At 32.0% G+C, this 22,438-nt stretch overlaps 1 protein-coding gene across 1 annotated transcript; it reads left to right on the top strand.

Annotated features, from left to right (window-relative positions):
* The first annotated feature begins 239 nt into the window (after positions 1 to 239).
* Positions 240 to 19,106, top strand: LOC129941790 (uncharacterized). Its single transcript, XM_056050515.1, has 5 exons — positions 240 to 614; positions 16,764 to 16,897; positions 16,970 to 17,092; positions 17,156 to 17,696; positions 17,760 to 19,106. The coding sequence occupies exons 1-5, from the start codon at positions 542 to 544 to the stop codon at positions 17,876 to 17,878; spliced, it is 990 nt and encodes a 329-aa protein (XP_055906490.1). The 5' UTR covers positions 240 to 541; the 3' UTR covers positions 17,879 to 19,106.
* Positions 19,107 to 22,438: the final 3,332 nt, after the last annotated feature.

The following is a 22,438-nucleotide window of genomic DNA, read 5'->3' as shown; positions in this document are numbered from 1 at the left end:
AGCTCAATATATGTTAAATGTTTTTATTTCCTTCAAATAAAAAACATGCATATTTTTATTAGCACCTATTGTGATCTACCATCAAAACAAAAATCAATTCTCTCTTGCACATACTTTGCCAAAATTCACAATAATTGAAAAGCGAATGTCAAACAAAAATAAATTTTGTTTTTATTATTTTTTTTTTGTAATTTTATTTTCATTCTTCTCTCATTCGACTAGTGCATGATATTTCGCTATTTTTTCCTATTGCTATTCTTCAATTTATCGTCAGTGGTCGTTGGTTACGGTTCGTTTTTGTATCGTTATTTGGTTGTGTGTTTCAAATAGAAAAGTTCTTTATTATATTTCCTCTGTTCTCAAAAATTAAAATAACTCAAATAATAAAAAAGGAGCAATAAATCTATTCACCCCAGAAAAAAAAAGAAAAACAAATCTCAAACTTTTTATAAACTTACCCCAAATATCACATCAAAAAAAGAACAATAAATCTAATCTAATCAAATCAAAAGCAATTCAAAACTAATTCAAAACCAATCAAATGGCGTCAAGTGATGTTAAATTGTCAAGACTATTTAGACTTGCACAAAAATTTAATAACTTCTATCTAGCCGGTGAGTAATTGCAAAGGAATTTAGTTGATGGAACTCTTTTTTTTCTGCCCTCTGTTGTTTTCTTGTGTCTCCTTTTGGACGCAGCAGCATAGGTACGACTATAATAATTGATTGTTAACTCTTTTTTTTTCTGCCAAGTTTGCCAATAAGACCAGAAAGATGTATTTAAACAGCCGGGTTCTTGATTGTTCTCATTTGAATGAAATCGCCCTTTATTGTTCTTATTTTTGTTGCTGTTGTTGTTAAACCACCCAAGACCGACCCAAGACCAACATCAGCTTCCATCCTCTTAGCTTGCCTTGATTTGCCATCGCCCGCTTGCTCACTCGCTCGTCTCTTCTTAAAAAAGCTTCATCCTCTAATGTATCACAACGTCCGACGACGTCGTCGACGAGAACGAGTCTTATCGATTTGTCCCAAGTTTTTCTTGTGTGTGAAAAATGAATTCCTATTCATTTAAATACATGGTACATATATATAAAAATAAATCAAACAAGAATATTATTTCATAATAAGTGATTTCATTGAACTAATAATATTATCGTCTCCTCTTCTTGGAGGTTTTTTGAGTGGATGCGATTATGAAATCAAAATCATTTTCGTCGTCATTACGTTTTGTTTGAGATGAATATGTGTCTCGCAGAACTAAGTAGGTAGAATGTATCATCTAATGGAATCAAGGTAACCGTTTTTGTTTTTTGTTGTATTCTTATTCTTTTTCTGATTTGGGGCGCGGGGAATTTATATTCAAAGAACACCGTGGCACGAGTAGTGCGAACGGAAGACGTCGACGGAGACGACAACAAGAAGAAGCAGCACGAGCGTCGAGCAACTCGAGCACCAGCACCAGCAGTAGCAGCAGAAGAAGGAAGATTTCGATTTGTTAAGATTCAGATTTTGCAGAAATCTCCTTCGATCATTCTTACACTTTTCATCTCGTTTTTCGTTTGCCTCTACCTTTGCGTTTGCCTTCGCTTTGCAAATCTTTTTAAAATCTTCTTCTCTTGGTCTTTGGGTTATTTCTTTTTGTCAACAAACAGTTTTTATTTTCATTATTTTTGCATATTTTTACACCCATACATATTTTTTTCTGTTTTTGACGTAACATGTTTTTTCTTTGTGCTTTGACACATAATTTGTTTATATTTTTGTGTTCCCTCTGCATCTTAGCCTCCCTAACCCACCCAACGAACTAGAATGACATGGTCGACGACGTTGTCGTCACTCTACCTGCCGGTCCGTCGATAGTGGCCGGTTGTGATTCGCATCGCATTCGCGAATCGAACCGGCTGCTCTTAACACAAGATCCCATCACAAAAGAACAGAAATAACTACATCCCAACAAAACTATGTACATTTATGTAGATTTAGTTTTCAGCTTTGAAATGAATTCAGAACTTTTTATCTAGATTTTGTTTTCAAGTGATATGAATAAAAAATAATGAACTCGTGTTGGCTTCGACGAACTAACAAACAATAAACTGTATAAGAACTGGTAAAATTGGTTTTGACAATCTCTTTTTGATTATGTGTTTCTTTTATTTTTATCGCACATCAATTTAGTTGCGGAAATTTTAACATATAAGTACCTAATTATAAATATAGAGTAGAATTTGGGGTAGTTACTTAATATTATCATCCCAATCGCTTAATAAATTTAATTTCTAATAGATTAAGAATAATTATGATATATTAGTTAGAGACAAGTGGGGTACACTCATTAATTTTAATGTCACGTGAAAATACCGACTAAGTTCGTTGTTCGTTAAAATCAATTTTTGTTTACACACAAAAATAACATTGACAATATTGAATATATGTACTTCAAAATACTAACCTATAATGTATCACATCACATTATCGACAAAACAAATTGTACATCAAAAACGTACGTAGAAAATGATAAGAAAAAGCAAATATCATTTTTATAAAACGTGCGCCACAAAATTCCTATGGAAACAGAATGTTAAGTTAAATACCAGAGGCGTCGTCGTTAGGGTATTTTAGGCGCTAACGCGCCTTATTTATTTTGTATGCACGTTAAACATTTTAATGCTTTTTGGAAGATCCATTGTAGTTTTTTTTTTTTTTAAAGAAATCAAAGCGTTATGCTGTGCGTTATGAAAATTAACTACAGTGGCTCCCACGGCTTCTGATACTTAAAATATACATTTTCGCTCTGAATAAATGAATGGAGAGTGTACAACATTATAACCATTTTGTATGACATTTAAACACATTTTTATTTTAAATAATAATTTAAGCCCTTAAACAGTAAATTTATACTAAACATAAATCAACTATTTAATTTTACACTTCACACATAATCGGGCGCTTATTATTTAATACTTAGTTGAGTTCTTTAAAAACAATTTTTTTTAAATACTTCAGGACTTAATTTTTTGCCATTCCACCTAAGAGGCTCGCCTTAAAGTCCTCAATGATTCTAAAGTTCTTTTGGACAACTCGTGCCAGTTCATCCATTATATACCCGATAGCATTAAAGTCAGGTGACTTTTTCTGTGTTTTAAGCACCTTAGGGCATTCATACAATAACCACGATCTTGCTGTACAAGATGTGTGCTTTGGGCAATTGTCTTGGTAGAAGATAAAATTGTCTTGTAATTGTTGTATTGGACAACACAAAGGGTCATATGCTAAATAATGAGAAAGTTCTCAGACTCAGACGAGCAGAGACAGTTCTGACATTCGAACGATCTCAAAGCTCTTTGTATGCACTTGCACTAGATAAAACAGTCAAAATTTGCGTATGCTTGAATCCATAAAGTAGTCTTCATTTAAATTCTTTGCAAAGTTATGTAGGACCAAACAAAAACTGATTAAGGATGGAATTAAAAATAATATCTTTACTCGAACTTTGTGTTGCAAAATCGGAAAACGTTGCTTTATTTGTCAGTTTTCTATTAAATTTACGTTCGGCATCGTTACTTGTATGTTTAAATGATGTCATTAACCATGGCGTTATGCGATACCCTTCATCGCCAAGTAATATTGCTGAAGAATTATTATTCATATTATTAAATAAGAAACTATTGTTCAGAATACGGGAGTCGTGGACTGATCCTGGCCAGCAAACTTTAAAAACTTTAATGCTGGTAATTTTTCATCCGCGTCGCACGTAGCATGTACATTTATTGAGTAGTATACTTTGCGATTGACGTTCTCCTCCAAAACCTTTACGCTTCTTCTATTTCTTCAAAAGTGTATGGAATATGATCCAATCATTTTTGTTGGGACTTGCTGTACCATCCTAGATATCGTCAATTGATTGACACCAATGTCTTCACCAACACCGCTTTAAATTCTAGGATCTCCTACATAACACAGAAAAATCATCTTTGTTCTTGATGAGTCAAAGCACCAACGCGTGCTTCCAGGGTTGGTCCCAAAAACTCATCTGTCAATAATTGCACACTTGTTTCACTAAATCTATACAATTTTCGAAGATCTTCACCAATTTGACATCTTTTATTTTTATGAACACGATTTGTATCAAAATTATTCAGAAACTCTTCCATTTTGATAGTTGTTTATCAACTAAGGAAGAGAAAACCCATCCTCAATAATTTTTGAGATCGATCTCATGCAATCGAGCGTTTGCTCATCTTTTTGCTTATCAAAACTAGAACTTTATCACATAGAGCTTTCTACGAAAGATCGATCTCAACACTTTGAGTTCGAACTCACAGCTTGAGATCGATCTCGGTCTCTGTATTTTTTTTTTTGCATACCACTCTAAGAAAGTTCTCAGAAATATAAGTAAAGAGCTTGAAGTCATCTTTTTGCATATGACCCAAAGTTTTTTCAAAATATTGACATTAGACATTTGATACATTTTAACCTCCACAAAATATTTGTTCCGATCACCAGAACTTTCAACAGATAGTTTACTTTACTTTAATAATGCATAGATTAAGTTAAATTCGCAAATTTGTAAAAATATGTAAAACTTGAATTTAAATCAATTATGTACGTAGCTACTGTACATTTTACAAGCTACACTATAAATAAGATATTGTATCTTAAAGTGTAAGCTAATCAAGAAAATAAATAAATACTAAATATTCATACCTTGACCAATGAACCCGCATGCTTTACAATAGCCCGAGTGGGCTTATGAGAAAATTCTTCATTTAATTCTTGACATACTACATTCTTCCATCTGAACGTTTAACGTTAAATTTCCGTCCGTGAACAGAACATAATTTATAGAATAATTAGTCGCAACAGTGTATATTTTTATGATCTTCTTGTAGTAATGGAGGGCGTCAAGGCCTAGACTAATATGAGCTAACAAAAACGATAACTTCTATAGCGATATGCAAAATATTTCGATTAGCGTAGCAACTTTTCGGGGTTAAAAAAAAGTCTTAAAAGCGTTCAATAAAAAATTAAATAATAACGACTAAATTCAAGAGTAACAAAAAGTCATAAAAGCAATCGACTTAAAAAAAGCCATTGTGAAAGTTAAGACAATATAAGGGAGTTTATTTGCATTTAACTGCATTTTTTAAACATAAATTTAGATTTGTTTAGATTTAAGGCAACTAGTTATTTTTTCACATGTCAAACTTGGAATTTTGCTGTTTGCAAAGAAAATACGAAATAAACGAAACTCTTCTATAGGTTGTAAATCCATTTAATCTTTCTAATTTAAAATTTAATTTAAATTATGCAAAGATTAAATACATTTTTGAGTAAGAGAGTTCACTTTTAGTTTAATAAAAAAATCTGACTTGCATTTTAATACAAGTTAACTTGACTGGAAAGTAAGGGAATGTGCAGGTTCAGACAACATAAGGGACTTCGTTTGCATTGGGCAGATTCAGCCGACTTAAGAGACTTGGCTGTTAGGTAAGTTTCTAGTATCTGTTTGGCCAGCTGCCAAAAAATTGCCTTCTAATTTAGGCAAATTTATTGTAATGTTGCCTGGAAAGTTAGTCAAGAAAAATCTCCCTAACTATAAAGTCATGTCTACTTATGTCAAAATGACAACTGATCTCCAGTTTCCTTAACATCACTGACTGAGTTAAGTAGACTGAAGATTATGACAACTGCACACTAACTCCTTGGTAAAAAATGGGAAACCATAATCACCAAAATAAATATTGTATGCAAAATTCTAGAGATAGTTAAATTTGTAATGTATAATTGCTTGAGTAAAACTATTACTCTGTTAAGTCCCACGACGTTTTAATATTCTCACACAAGTCACAGAAGCTCCTTATTTTAAACTTTGAGATTCTAACTCTGGAAATCTAGCGTCAGTTGTGTCAAAAATATAAAATAAGAAATTGCGTATACGCCTCAGTGTACGTTCTAGAGTTTATTTATTCAAATTCCTTTTTATAAATAGTAAAAAATAAAGACCATATTCTGTTCCTAAAATTTGGCCGTTAATTTAAATTCTATATCTAAGTAATTTATTTTTCTTCAAAAAACGTCCCATATCTCGTGTTTTGTTAGAAAATCTAATTCTAATAGTATAGTAGAATTTTACACGAATAACAAAAACAATATAAGCAGCATACCGTTGAGAACTAGGGCCTAGGACCTAGTGACTTACAACCCTTAACCATTCCTGTGTGCGAGTTATGTCGGGGATGGAGGGGACTTACAGTTTTAAGCGGAATCCGAACGGCTGATTTGAGAAAGCACTTTTCGAGAAAAGAATTACTCTTGGAGAGGCAGTACCCGTGAAAAAAAACATTAGATGGCATAGGCTGGGATCGAACCCAAAACCTCCGGCAGTCCAGTGACAGTCCAACGTAAAAACCATCATGCCACGGGTACTGTGAATACTACCGATAAAGGTTAAAGTAGAATCTTACTACGGATGGGTTTTTGACATTTATACGAGTCTCGAATGGATCTTATGTGATTTTCTTCTCAAATGTTAGTATGTTTGATATTGCATTTGTGTCTCGATGGCTGTGTTCGTTCATAAGTTGTGCGTTTTAATCATGTCTTTTACCTTGGGGAAAAAAATCAATCTGTTACTGTTAATATTATTTAGTTTTGTTAATGAAAATGTACTAACTTAGAGAAAACGTTACAAAAGATAGTTAAGTTTTGCTATGTTTCCACAAAAGGTTTATCTCAGTTTAGATTAAATAAATCTTTTTCGTGTTTCCAAATTTAAAAATGATTAGTTTTGACAGCAGTTTCTTAAATGGAAATGGTGTTTCGATGTTTATTATGGAGTGGAAGTGAGATAGTTTGATTCGTGTCGAACAATGAAGAAATAAATAGTTCAGCACCACAAAAGAATATGCTACCTACTCCATGTACAATTTCTTTTTCTTTAATTGATTAAAACAAAACTATATTTTTTGTACACAAACATGCAAATAAACAGACCATAATACGAAAGTGAAGGTGCACATTATCTTTGAATTCCTGAATATTGAAATGACATAAAATATCGGAGTATAATAAAGCATTCCATATTCACTCAGTACGGCAAAAGAACAAATCAATGTACTTGACAATTTGAATTAAGCTGGATTCAATTGTTTACTAATATATACTTACACTTTTGTCCTCCTAGACATTCGACCCCGTGAAATATGTAATGTTCATATATTAGCTACTGTCCTGGTAACCAGAATGTTATTAAGTGATGTGTGCCATTTAAGCGTTATGTGACGATACTCTTTTGTTTCTCATTCTTTGATATGTTATCTTTGCTTGTATAATATTTCTATTTTGCGTTTTATGACTCATTAAATGATTTTGTTTCTCTAGGTTAAGGATTCCACCCCATTGATTATCTTAACGATACAATATAGGATACATATGATACGATAAAACACATGTAACGGTTGTAATAAATAAATAAAAAAAAATATCACAACCTCGAACAAAAAAAAATTAATTGATTTATCATTTTTTGTTTGCAATATGTAAATATGTAAATTTTGTGGTATGTGTATTAATGCACCAGGTGTGTCCTTAGAGAGTGACGCATTACATACTTAGCACCATCGTCGTTGTTTTTTTTTGTTTGGTTCTTTAACTTATGAACTTACAAATCACCTTCGTTCTTAATGGATAGTCGAAGAAACGTGTTAAAAAAACATTTGAACTACTTAAGGGTGTACTATATATTATATAGTACTACATAGTTAAGTTGTTGGGTGTAGTATATAGATATTAATGGATCGTCCTACTTTCTTCTTTCAAAAACTTATTGAATGAAGGTTAAAATACAACTAATAGTGGGTTATATGAGTCATCGTCTGTAGAAATGGTTGATTAAATGGAATTTGGCCAAAACCAAAATCGATTTTTAAATGAAATTTGTAAAATTATTTAAGTTTTTTGTGATGAATTAAAACAAGAATTGTTTTTGTATTCTTGTAGTAGAAATATATTTTTAAAATTCTCGGTTAAGAAGTCCTTGACTTGTTAGAGGATGTTTGGTGAGTTGCGATTTTATGGCAATTATGAATTCAAAAAGAATTCCCAACTATCTTGGATAGTACATACTCAATGCTGATATTACTGTAAATTCAGCCAATACCCTAACGGTTGAAGAAGACCGACATCACGCAGCTTTAAATTTTTTATGAGACCACACCATTGCGAAAACCGCGCAATATCTCCTCCATGGTTTGATTCTTGCTTAAAAAAGGCCTGGATTAAATATAATGAAGCAAAATCTAAAGATGACTTGGTAATATACAATGAGCTATAAAAAATATGATTATTGACTATTCAGATATTCTTTATAATGACTTTATTTTAAATACTGAACCCGACATAAAAAACAACCCAAAAAACTTTTGGAGCTATGTCAATAGTAAGAGAAATACTGACGGGTGTCCAAACTGCATGTTTTTCAACAACGAACTTAGCCATGGCTCTGAAAAAATTTCAATTTGCTTACAAATTTTTTCAAAGATGCTTTCGAAGTGGCGAACTCCTGTCAAACGCCTGAGTCATTGGCCCTTTCACAAAATTTCCCTCATTTGAATTCAATTAGTATAAGGATCTCTGAAGATGAAATCGTTCGCAAAGCTTCAGAACTTGACTTAGCCATGGTTCTGAAAAAATTTCAATTTGTTTGCAAATTGGCCCTCTCACAAAATTTCCCTCATTTGAATTCAATTAGTCTTTGGATCTCTGAAGATGAAATCGTTCGCAAAGCTTCAGAACTTGACTTAGCTATGGCTCTGTAAATATTTCAATTTGTTTGCAAATTTTTTTAAAGATGCTTTCGAAGTAGCGAACTCCTGTCAAACGCCTGAGTCATTGGCCCTCTTACAAGATTTCCCTCATTTTAATTCATTTAGTCTTTGGATCTCTGAAGATGAAATCGTTCGAAAAGCTTCAGATTGACGTTTGTTATAGCACTGGTCCAGATGGTGTACCTTCTTATATTTTGAAAAAATTTGCATCCTATCCTCTTCATATTATTTTTAATCAATTGCTCAAATCTTTATTTTTTCCTGAAATTTTGAAGAGTTCGTTCATAACACCCATACATAAAAAGGGTAGTAAAAATGAAAACTGTCCGTCATCCCTAAGATATTTGAATCGATTATTTGGAAAGTCATATCGTTTAATTGTAAGTCTATAATTTGTGACAGTCAACATGGTTTTGTTTAAAATAAGTCAACAAGTAACTAACCTCTTTCATTTCAGTTCATTTTGTTTAGATTCGTTTGAAAAATTGAAACAAGTTGACTGTGCCTTCACAGACTTCAGTAAGGACTTTGATAATTTGTGCCATAAAACTTTAACTTCCAAACTTAAATACCAAGGCTTTAACGATAAATGTGTTAGTTGGGTTTCGTCGTACTTATATAATAGATAATACAGCGTAGTTTTTAGGAATGAACGGTCATCATATTTTTATACCAACTCTGGCGTACCACAAGGTAGCCACTTAGGACCTTTACTGTTTATTGTGTACGTTAACGACTTACCTTCTATTATAAAACAATTTAATTTTCAAACGTATTGACTCACTTGACGATTGACCAATACAAGATGATCTAAATAGTTTTCGCTTATGGTGTTTAGTAAATAAGCTTTTACTAAACATAGACAAATGTAAATCAATGTGTTTTACACGCAAACAAAATGTTTTGTCTTTCAATTATCAATTAGACTCTTCTTATTAAAATAAACTCTCTATTTTCTCTGACCTTGGTATTATTGTTGACTCAAAATTAACTTTTACAAATCATTATGACTATATTATCAAAAAGCAAATAAGACACTCGGATTTATAAAACGGTTTTCACATGATTTTAGCGACCCTTATATTTTAAAACTTCTTTATATAACATTTGTAAGATTAACATTGGAATATGGCTGCATAATATGGGCTCCCTTTTATTCAGTCCATATAGACAGAATAGAAGGATTGTACTCCTTATAATTAATGCGCTTCTGCCTCCCTTTCTTCCCATGGTCCAATAGGCTCGAACTTCCACCGTACAATCATAGACTCACACTCATAAATCTTCCATCGCTTTCTAAACACAGAGAGTACATTCAGCTGTGCTTTATTATAAAATTAATCAATGGCTCGAGTCATATCACTATCAATTTTAGAACAATTAAACTTTATAGCCGTTCAAGTATTAGAAGACAAGTTCCTTTACGTCCTACATCAAGCAGATCGAACTATGGTAAAAACAGTCCCCTCAACCAATTGGTTTCAGTTTACAACACGTATAACTTTTTGGTATGTAACGTAAGCGATGATTTCAAAAGTAAAACATTTAAAGTACATTTTTTCAATACTTCAGTTTAAATTGCTTAAAGCATTGTAAATTAATTAATCAAAGAATAATTGTAATATTAGTCTTAAGTTCTAACGTTAGTTTGTTTAACGAATTCAATAAATAAATAAAAATTTCTTGCATCCTTGATCAAAATCATCCAAAGTTTTTTCAAGGACAGACTTTTTGGTGAATTTATTGGAAATGCAATTCAGATTATTAGGATATCCCTTTTGGAGTTGTTAAAGGATCAGTTTTGGGTCCTATTCTCTATAATATTTATGTAGCGAAACTTATGATCACTTGTAACAATACACTGTGTAAGTCCTTCAAATAATATTATGTCTTCACTGGAAAAATCACTTACAGCTATTAAAAACTTCTTTAAGAAGTGGGAAATTAAAATCAATGCTACTAAATCTCAAGCTATTTTCTTGACGAGTCTTTGTAGGAGTTATTTGCCATTTACTTGCTTTTAATTTGAACGTGTTTTCTTCATTATGTAAACATAAATTAAAGTTGACAATAAGTCTTAAAACTCTTGCAAATATTGGATAAATGTAAGAGTTTTTTTTACCTTATTTTACAATAAAACAACAACAAACGCATTTTGGGTGAATCGAACTTTTGATTTTTTTGAAATGCGTAATCAATCACGGAGCATTATTATGTTTATTTTTATTTAAAACTATGATTCAAGACCAGTTCCAGTGTATGTTTGTTATTTTTAAATAATTAAATGTATCTGTTTTTTCTTATACAAATTATGAATGTTAGATTGCTACAAAATTATTCAGAGTCATTTACATGTAAACATATAAGGGAATGTTTTATAAAATAACAAAAAAAAACAATATAAATAATTTTGCAAAACAAAAAAAAAACACTGTATACAGATATGGTTTCGTTATTCAGATTATTTGCACTCTATTATACAATATTTATTTACAATTCTTACCCGGAACCGGTATATATGATATAATTAATCATCTAGGGTTACTAAGAAAACAATACAAATGTAAATAAAACAGCAAAAGTTTGAGATATGAAATTGATTCTAACAATATTATAGAGCTAAATCTTTGATTGGTGGAAGCTTCGTTTAATCGAGATAGTAGTGTTTCAAGCGGTTGGTCCATATTTGTTATTCCTCATTTTATTCTTGGGTTGTATTTAGTTTAATTTTAGATTCAAGGCCATCCAATGTTTTTGGCCAGAGGGCGATCTACAGCTGTCTTCTCAATTTTTAGAGTTAAAATTGGTACTTCCACATACAGGGTGGCTGGGCGTCCTCCCTTGGTTGTATGTCGAAAAAAAATCTCGAATTTTCATCGAAAGGCTTATCAAAAGTTTCGTATTGACTATCTAACTAACAATATGTACTTACTTTTTGAATTGGATTTAACTTTTGGGCCTCTACCGAGTTTGAAGATCTTTTGAAAGATAGAAAATACTAAATTTTTTTTCTCATTTACCTTCATTATATTATTTACAAAATTAAATTTTAATATTTCACTAGTATCAAAAATATTAGTTTCTAATATTTTGTTTTACTTTAACAAAACAATTAATTCATTTTAGGAAGTAAATTTAAAATATTTTAATATTATTACAAATCATTCTAAGGAAAATATGGGACACGGTAAGGATTGTTCCCTAGAAGAGAAAGCTGTCATACTATGGTGGCTCCTTATGGGTTAGGCTAAACCAGTTGGATAAATAATATTTTTAGTTTTTCCATTTTGAGCATGAATAAATACAAAAGTTTGGGGTACCGACTCTGGAACAGGGAACATAAAGTTGGCCATGTGAAAAACATGATTCCTCCAAATTGACACCACAAACGTGAAGTATTTGCCCTAGGGCCTTATTTATGGACATCGCAAAGGATAAACGCACAGGATATTGTAATCTTTTGAATTCAAATGGCACATTTGTTAGAATTATAGGGATACGCGGTATCAAACACACTTATCCTTTTGATTTACCAGTTAATATTGTAGCTTCAATCAAATTTGGCGATTACTTTTACACTGCCAATCTGGTGCCATTACACAGTTTTGGTGGATTAATGTTTCATAATAATATAATCAAAGAACCAATTTTCAGATTCAAGCAATGCGGTGCTATACCAGCCGGTTCCAATGAATTTGAAAATTCAATTGGATAATTCATTGCCTGATCTTGATTCATAACACTGTCAATCGATTTATATATAGTGACTACACGTGGCAGTTTCGCTTGAATTTGAAATGGCATTGATATAATTGTTTTTCGGTGCTAAAATGGTGCGTTCTCTTAACCAAGAATATTCGGAAAAACACATTCAATAAACTCATCTATAGATTACGCAACTGTTCAAAAATTTTTCGGTAAAGTGATCAATCCGTTGGTACTGTCGATTGGTATTTTGCCCTCACCAAAACTTATGGTCGGTTGCATCATTATGTAGGTGAATACGCATATTAATGTTCAGTGTCAATTTTCGTACATATCTCCAGAGAACTGATGACTTCAAAGAGGCGTTTATTTCATTAGTAGGAGTTGATCGAGGAATGACAGGCAATGTTTGACGAAAGTCTCTTAACAGCAATATCAGAGCACCACTAAAACAGCTATTGATTACCGCGTAAATCTTTCATTGTTCGATTAAATGCTTCTATTGATTTTTTATTCGCCATTGTGCACTCATCCCATAAAATAATTGATGTTAATCGCAGAACTTTTGCTAAACCAGAATTTCTCGAAATATTGCAAGTTGGAGTTTCAATCACCCGTACATTCAATTGCAATTTTATTGCAGAGTGTGCGGTCCGACCACCTTCTAATAATGTAGCAACAATTCCCGAAGATGCAAGTGTCAATGCAATTTTCTGTTCAGATTGAATAGTCGCTAAAATCAAGGATACAACGAAAGTTATCATTATATACGATTGTACAAATAAACGTATGTAAATCATTAGAATTTAACTCCTGCTCACGTTGCAATTCACGATCAAAAAAATCATGTATCTCACGATTTGGTGCGTTCATACACAATTGTGCTAATGCTTTATTTACAATCTTCAATTATTATTACAGCTTCGTTGTACATTTCCAAGGTAATCAACAAATCTTTGTGTATTAGTACAAATTATTTGTATGTTGATTTTACACCTTTTCAAGATTTTTTTTTAAATTTTATTAACGTACAAACCTTCTCTGGACTTCCACGAATAATTCAAGACCAAAACTAGCCAAATCGGTGAAGGCATTGTTGAGTTATAACATTACAACGAAAAGTGGCATTGATTTTTATATATATAGATAAAGTTTAAAAGAAATATTGAAATCGCTTGAAAACAAAAAATATTACATTTCCATTTGGATTTAATGTTATTTATTTTAAGACAATCTCTTGATTTTGCTCTTATGTCGTATTGGCTTGCTTCAGTCAATTATTGTATGCATCTTTTGAGACTTTGTGTATGAAATAAGAAATTTCAAATTTTGCTGGAACCATTTTAAGAAAAATATTAATTGAAATATGTTATTCGCTTCATCTATCATATGTATTCCACAAGAACTTTTAGATTCTCAGATGGCTCACTGGTAAGTATTCATTATGAGTTGTGACCCATCTTGAATGTACCATTTTCTCAGGCTGTTTTTTCTACAATCAGTTATGCCCTTACCAATCAAGCCCGAATACTAACGAGTTTCTTAAATAGAACCATCTAAGTTGGTGAAATCGTTCGCATGAAGTAAACATATTGCCAACTGTAATGATCGACTTAGTTCCATTTCCATGTTACGAATTACTCCTCCTTTTCAACCCGTATTGGTGGCTGGCAGTACCATCATAAAATGCAAAAAACAGTTTGTAAATCAAATTCCTTATCTTAAAGAAATTAAAAATTGAGTTACATTGTTCTTTTCCTGTAACAAACTTACGCGACCCAAGAAAATTGTGGTTCTGTAAAAAATGAAATTTGCTCTTCTAGAACTTGTTTTGGATAATGAAGCGATTCATTTTCGTCAGAAATATAGGTCTTATCTTTTCTTCAATCAAAAGAAGATACCATAATTTTTTCAACTTTTTTTGACAAGAGTGGTATTGTCGGTTTTAAGAATTCTAATTTCCTTCAAAACTGCTGAAGCTACTGATGTAGCAGTTTGGACAGAAAGGCAAACTCTTGCTAAAGATGGCAAAACAAATAAATTACGCTTACCTGATGATGTTAAGGACATTGATATAGGGACTGTCTCGAATAGTTCCACTGGATTGTTTCTTCTTTTTATAGATTCAAAGGCCTCTACTTATCGACCTCGTTTAATAAACTCGGTAAGACAGAAGAGGAAACTACGTTCTTTTAGCTTTTGAATTCTTAAAGTTTCAATTTGCCAACAACACCGATCACACTCCTTTGGTCTATTAAGAACAATCTTAAGAAACTTTTTTGCTTCACTGTGGGGAATTCATTAATCAGGATTTTAAATGCTCCCTGCTCCTTGATACATGTGCACCATCTTACCAAAAAAGTTGTCCATTACTGCTTGGAGAATTGAGACAGGAATAGCCGCAGTGGTTTTTCGAATAGCTTGTTTCAGTTCATTCGAACGTGTTCATTTTGTTTTATTGAATTCTCATTTACAATAACCCCGTAAGAAAAAGTCAGGTGGATTAAGGTCAGGCGACTGTAGAGACAACGGAATGTGGAATTTCTGAATATCAGCTTATTGGGATTCTGTCATAACAGGCTGCATCTTGCTGAAACCACATAAAGTTGAAAGAAATTTTCATACGTCTCAATTCTGGATAAGAAAAACATGCTCAAGTAACGGTCTCCAGTAACAGCAAAGGTGTGACTTTAGTTCGAAGATGTAGGGTCCAACAATGAAGCATGATGAAACTGCACGCTACACTGTTACATAAATTGGATGCAATTCCGCCTCTTGAAGTATATGTGGGTTGGAAGAACTCGATATTTGCAAATTTTCAAGTCAAAATGGGCATAATAGACATAAAAATACAGTTCAATTTGAATTTTATACAGGAATAAGTACAAATCGCCGTCCAGCTACAGCTGGAATTGTTAACTCTGTCCGAACTGAATGGTTTCGATGGTAAGATCTTCTTTCGAATGTCCCATGCTCGACAAAATTGTCCAAAAATCTCATTATCATTGTCCATCTGCTCAGAAGATTGCAGCCAAATGTGCGCCTGCTTGCAAAAATAAACCAGCTCTTATTGGTTAATGTGGAGACTTTGATAGGGGCAAATCTTCTTTTCGCTTCTTTTTGTGAAAAACTAGAGCTTATCTAGGAAGAGAAAAGGAGCCTCTCAATGTATTGTAAGAAAAGCACCTTGACATTTGTTTCTCTTTTTTAACAAACCAAATACTTGCCACAACCGATTACTGATGCGTCACCCCTTTTAACCTTAAGTAATCTATCGTAAACTTATAACGTTAGCGGTAAAAAAAAATCGTCCAAATTATCGCGATATGATCCATTCGCGTCGATATTACTCTCCGAGCTTTGGATTGCTTAAATGGCATGTACTCGCACTGCCGTTGTTTTTCGAATCACGTGTCGGATATATCGAAGAATTGGGGATCTTGTAAAGAATAGAAGGCCCATTCAAAATGTATCCATTCCTTATACTAGATCAACTAGTCAAGGAGAAACGATTTCCAATAACCCCTTAAAAACAGTCTAGCGGTGTTAAATGGCACGATCCTGGAGGCCATGCCACAGGCCAACTGTGCAAGATAATACGCTCAACAAGAGACACCTTTATTATCTTGGTAATAAATTTGCACTATTTGCAAACCTCTTAAAATAATAAGTGTAATCATTATAAAATGTCAAAAAGAACAACTTGCCAGATTTTAAGCCACACGTCTTAAAAAATACACCTTACATTTTGTTACCTCCAATCACGAAAATGACTTAAGGCCTATTCGGAAGTAAGTGATAGCAAAACAGATCTATAGCAAAAATGTTCGTGTTTGTTGTTGTGAGGTAGGAAATTTTGATTCGGCATAATTTTATACCGATGCGGGTCAAGCTCTGGTCATGGCAAATTCAAATTATTTTGGCTCTGAACCTACATTTTTGAGCTTTCCTCACCTTCAGTATGAAGACCGAAAGCAATCAACTTAATCGCGAATAATTTTCTGCGGCCATGTTGACGTCCGGTCTTACGTAGAAATCCAAGTTGTGTCATTGCATTTTGGTTTGTATTTTTATTGTACAGTGATCCCAAGCCTATTGTGAATTTAATACTCATGAAGTTTTTTTTAGATAGAAGTGAAAATAATCCGAATAAATAAAACAAACAAAAATTACGAGACTATTACGCACTATTTTTCTTAAATAAAAAAAAATATATTTTATTCAATTTTAGGATATCAAAAAGGTGAAATTCATCCATTCCTAGTTGAGGGTCAACAAGTGGGCCTTATTAAATCGGATATTGCCAAGCATTTGCTTAAGTATCCTGAAGTATTTTGCATTCGTGATTGCGAATATACTAAACAGGTAATTTATTACAAAATACACAAAATTTCCTCATGATATTATTCTTGTGCTTATTTTGCCTTTTTATTTCAGGGAATTGTGGAACTGAATCCAGCATTTCGTGATTATTCGGAGAGAACTGAAAAACTTGACAAGATTCTACGTGAAATACGATCCAATGACATTTTTTCAGCTCTCGAAGGTTGGCGTGATGAAGTAAGAAAAAAAATAAATAATTAGTTTACATGGAACAAAATGATATTGATTTCTTTTTTTTAGTACTATGAAGTCAAGTCATGGGATTATAAGAGTCTCCTAAAAATGGATCGATCTGCAACATGCCTCTTTGGTGTTCGTAAATATGGTGTTGATATTAATGGATATGTACGACATCCAACCCATGGTATTTGTATTTGGCTTCAACAACGTTCGAATACAAAAGAAACTTGGCCTGGCAAATGGGATAACATGGTTGGTGGAGGATTGTCTGTTGGCTATGGCATACACGAGACAGCAGTTAAAGAAGCAGCCGAAGAAGCGTCCATTCCAAGTGATCTCATTAAGAATCTAGTTTCAGCCGGTTGCGTTTCATTTTTCTTCGAAAGTGATCGTGGTCTATTTCCCAATACCGAATATGTGTTCGATTTGGAATTACCAATTGATTTTGTACCTCATAATGCCGATGGTGAGGTACAGGCTTTTGAGTTGCTTCCGGCTTCAGAATGTATAGAAAAAGTTTTCACACCAGATTTCAAAACAACGAGTTGCCCAGTAGTTATTGATTTTCTTATACGACATGGTTATATTACTCCAGAAAATGGTAAGAATTGTTGCTATCTAAAAAATATGAATGATTTTTGATTTTCTCTATTTATTTGCTTAGAACTTCATTTCACACAAATCGTTGAACTTCTTCATGTACCATTGCAATCGCTGTACACGTACAAATCAAGAACTGAACAGAACATCACCGAAAATGGCCACATGAAAAATAATAAATAAATTTGATGTTTAAATTTAGATATTTCTTGTAGCTTTGTATATTTATTATTTGTTTCTTCTCCTCTACAAATATACATTTTAGAGACATTTTACCTGTTTTAGTTTCTGTATTTAATTTAAATAAATAAAATAATTACTTAAATAATATTGACGCAAGGGCAAAGCCCTAAGATAATTAATTTAATAATATATATATAAACAAAATTATAACAATTAATTATAAAAAAAATGAAAACACACACACAGCAACAAGCATATTTAACGAATACTTAACCAAAGTGCTCAAAAAGTAGCGTTCTTACTTTTGTTATATTTAAATAGTATGCAAATTAATTATAAATTATATATAAATAAATGAATATGCAATAGATTGTAGATGTAAAGACAACAAAAATGTTTAAAAAAAAAGAAAACAATTTCTTCCGAACCGAAGCTAAAAAGGTAAAAATACAAAATATTATTATAAATATTAAAAATAATATTTATACATTATATATTTGTTGCTGCACACAATAATTACTAGTGATGTTATTTTCAAAAACAAAACAAAATATATAGACTATTGCTTTTAATAATTCTTTTTTACTTTAATATATAAACAAATGTATTTGTATTTAATAACACCGTTTAACAAAGTTTGTTTTTTTTCTGTCTGTCACTGAAACCAGGCCCTTGCTTTTGTCGAAAGTTTTGTGGTGCTGAACGCTAATACAAATTTGATAAATGCATTGTTCCATTGCGAGAAAAGATGTTCATATTTTATCGTTTAAAAATAAAAACTTAAATAAATCTTGTTAAAAAGTTAAGTTAAAATATTTAAAATTTTGAAACATTTGTAAACTTTCTTATTCGCCAATTCAAATTCTACAGCATCCTCAAAATCTTCAAAACTTTGGTCTTGCTTATCTAAAAAAAGCATACTTTGTTGACCAGTGATTTTTTTTGTATTCAAAGCTTAAAAAAGATGTTGGTATTTGATATTCCTATTAAGTAGTTGCATAAATTTAACAATGCAAACAAAAAAAACTTGTTTTTGTAATTTATTTAAAAATTAAAATTTATTTAAATGAAATTCAATGATTTTATTTTTGTGTTGATAGTGTAAGTTGTTTTTCTCTTATTTTCCTTTTTTCTTATTTTGTACAAAAATACAACAATAAAATAAAATACAAATTCGTGTTTTTAAAAATTTTAAATAATAAATTCTACTGTTTTTTTCATATTTAAAGTATTAATGTCAAAAACACAAAAAATGTATGAATGTGTTGCCAATATAATTTTTTTGTAAAGGGTTTTCTGATCATAATCTTAGAAAAGGCTTTGATCTCGTAGAATAGGGTGGGCACGATTTGTCAACTAGGTTTTTCGTCAATTACAAAAAAAAAAAACAAACAACAATTTAAATATTAAACTTAAAAGATGTTAGAACCAAATTTACCTAACGTAAAAACACTACCAAAAAAACACTTTAAATTTCGTTGTGAAAATAAACCATAATGGAAAAAAAGCATATTTAATCAGCAATAATAAGCACGATCGTCATTATTGTCCCCTTGTAGCAATGCGATATACCAAAAATCTTTTCTTAACTACCCGTCAGAACAGATGGATTCAAGTCAACGCATAACTCATCATTTGCATTAACATAAGAGGTAGAGATTTCCATACCGGTATTCTCCTAGATTATCTTTAAAGCTGATGCTTTTGTATTCCAGAGTAGACAAAGTTAACAGCTTATTTGAATGAAAAGTTTGTAATGTAAATGATAGTATATCAGTTATCAAAGCAATTTATAACACAGATAAAAATGTAGATATTGTCTCTGTTATAAGAAACAATAATATAATAAAAAACTAATGTGGATTCAGGTGACGTAAGAACACGTGGAAACGAATAAGCTGACAAAGCTGTAAAATCCACCAGCAGAGCACCTGTATCCAAATTTTATGTATTTACCAAAAAAGATCTAAGAAAAATGAACAATTTATGGAAATAGAAACAACTAAACGAATAGACCACCACGACTCCCACAATCAGGTCAAAACTAAAAACGACAAAATCCATCCATCTTGTTTATAGAATAATAATCCATCAATATTTATTAACGTAAAATAATATAGCTTATTAAGCGTGAAATCTCTATGGTTGAACTGGAAGCATGTCTTTTTAAACTAAAAGGTAAAACTCCAAGCAGGGATAGAATGTCGTACCCTATGATTAAAAACCTCCCAGCAGAGACAAAGCAAAGACTTCTGAATCTATACAATTCGTTTCTTAAAACCGCAGTAATTTCCCAAAGCTGGAAAACTGCCGCAATTCTTCCGATTTTTAAACCTAACAAAAATAAACTAACTGCAGACAGCTTCCGACCCATCTCTCTCCTCTCATGAACAACTTTAATCTTGGAAAAAGTTGTCGCAAAACGAATTATGTGGTATGCAGAATCTAAACAACTTTTTAGCCTAAATCAAGTAGAATTTAAAACTAATCGTGGATGTACAGACGCCCTGCTTTTTATAGATATAGACTATGTCTCTTGAGCACTGAGCTCCAAAAACCATGCATCTTTTCTCACCCTAGACTTTGAAAAAGCATTCGACAGAATAGGATTACATGTAGTGTTTAAGAAACTCAAAGATTGGGGCTTTGGCTCTAATATTTTTAATTATGTTAAAGATTTTCTTACAAATAGAAAATTTTGTATAAAAACTTATAATTCCTGTTCTGCTACATACAAACTACAAAACAGAATACCTCAGGGATCCCCATTATCTGCCATTCTGTTCTCTATTGCATTTCAATATAATATACATATGTGACATTTTAACCAATCACAAGTATTTTAAATACTGCCTCTATGCTAATGATGTATATATACTCTCTAAAAACTAAAATGTTGTGGAAATCAAAAATTCTCTCTAAAAACCAAAATGTTGTGGAAAACAAAAATTCACTCTCAAATGCTGTTAATGACATTTTAGAATGGACAGTTTCTTCTGGAGCTAAAATTTCGTAACCAAAATGCAAAGCCTTACATGTACTTCGGAAACATTTTTGTACACCTCTGCCAATAAATGTAAATGATGTAGAAATTGAAAATGTAACAAATTTAGGACTCATATTTTATAGTAAATAGTATTGGCACAATCATTGTTTAGATCTTAAAAAATCTCTAGCTGCAAGGTCCAATATTATTAAGTATTTATCAAGTAGGAAAAGTAGCATACACGTAAAATCCCTTTGTAATACACATAATCAAACAACTGATATTAAGTAAAATAGATTATGGTATTTTTATTTATGGCAAAGCTCCGAAATCCGCACTCGGGATCATAAAACCAATTTACCACCAAACAACAAGATGTAGTGAAAGAAGAGAAAAAATCATATATAAACTAAATACTAAACTGATATTTTCATCGAACTCGATAATCGACGAAGAAGTCAACTTAATAGTAGGGGGGCCCAACAAGGGATTTTGGGATTTACTACAGCGCGGCAGATTAAATACAGATACAGGGAGGTACCTAGTACCCCATTGAATACCTCCACCAAGTATTAGCCCTGTATATGTGGCCGCGCGTCAAGGATCAGATTAGTAAAAAAAAATTAATCATCTGAAATTCTCGAGCGCGTAAGATTAAGGTAGGGTAAGTTAGTTATATGCTAAAAAGTGTATATTCCACTAATCTGACAATTTTCGATTGACGATAAGAAGTAGGCGGGTTACAAACTTGTAAAAAAACGTCATCTTGACTTTCTCGAGCGTGGCTAATTTTTTTTTTATTTTGAAGGTAATAATTCAACGTTCACAAATAATATATAATCTGACGATTTCCGTTAGCCGAAGTGAGGGGAGGGGCAATTTAAAAAAATTATTATTAAAAATGGAAAAAAATAATTAAAAAATAATGGTGATACTTACAATTAAGATTTATACATTTTTTTAAAGCCAACATTCTGTTTTATTAGCCGGTTTTTAATTCAAGCCAGAACTATGGGTAGTTCTTGAAAAATTTAATTTTAAACTCAAAATTTGAGTAAAAAACGTTAAAAAAAAGGTTTAAAGTGTAATTTTTCAACACTTCAAGATTATCTACCATTGTTTTTATTTTAAAATTTATTGCTCTTATTTGTTTTTGATTAAAAACTGAAAACTAGATGATTTTATGTCGTTTAGTTTTTGAGAAAATTGAAAATAAACACAACTACTATATTAATAATTCTTTTTTTTTGCTTCAGTGGTCTTTTTTTGATAGTAATAATAGTAGGTGTGAGTGTGGGTGTATGCAACAATGGGGTGTGTGCGAGTTTGGGTGTACGCCACACCGAGGTGTGTATGGGGGCATACTGCCCCCTGCAACCCCCCTGCTTGGGCACACTATAGGATTTGGAGTGGGTCCAAGGTGCAGTATGTGCAAGGTGGGAAGGGTGAAAGGCGCGATGGATGCAAGATGGGGTGCATGCAAAGTTTCTTTTGCATTTAAATAAATAACTCATAAATAAAAGTTTTGTACTTCAAAGAATATATACTGTTTTCCTTGCATGCTATATTTTTAG

The sequence above is a fragment of the Eupeodes corollae genome, chromosome 1, assembly GCF_945859685.1.
Source record: "Eupeodes corollae chromosome 1, idEupCoro1.1, whole genome shotgun sequence".
In the NCBI taxonomy this organism is placed as follows: Eukaryota; Metazoa; Arthropoda; class Insecta; order Diptera; family Syrphidae; genus Eupeodes; species Eupeodes corollae.
Note: the sequence above shows the minus strand (reverse complement) of the source record. Positions and strands in the feature narration are given on the sequence as shown.

What these genes read in the sequence shown, in the direction of transcription:
- LOC129941790 (XM_056050515.1), top strand. Translation starts at nt 542, where the DNA reads ATGGCGTCAAGTGATGTTAAATTGTCAAGACTATTTAGACTTGCACAA. An exon ending in TCGAAGGTTGGCGTGATGAA is followed by an intron (nt 17,093 to 17,155) that starts GTAAGAAAAAAA and finishes TCTTTTTTTTAG; the next exon opens with TACTATGAAGTCAAGTCATG. An exon ending in TTATATTACTCCAGAAAATG is followed by an intron (nt 17,697 to 17,759) that starts GTAAGAATTGTT and finishes TTATTTGCTTAG; the next exon opens with AACTTCATTTCACACAAATC.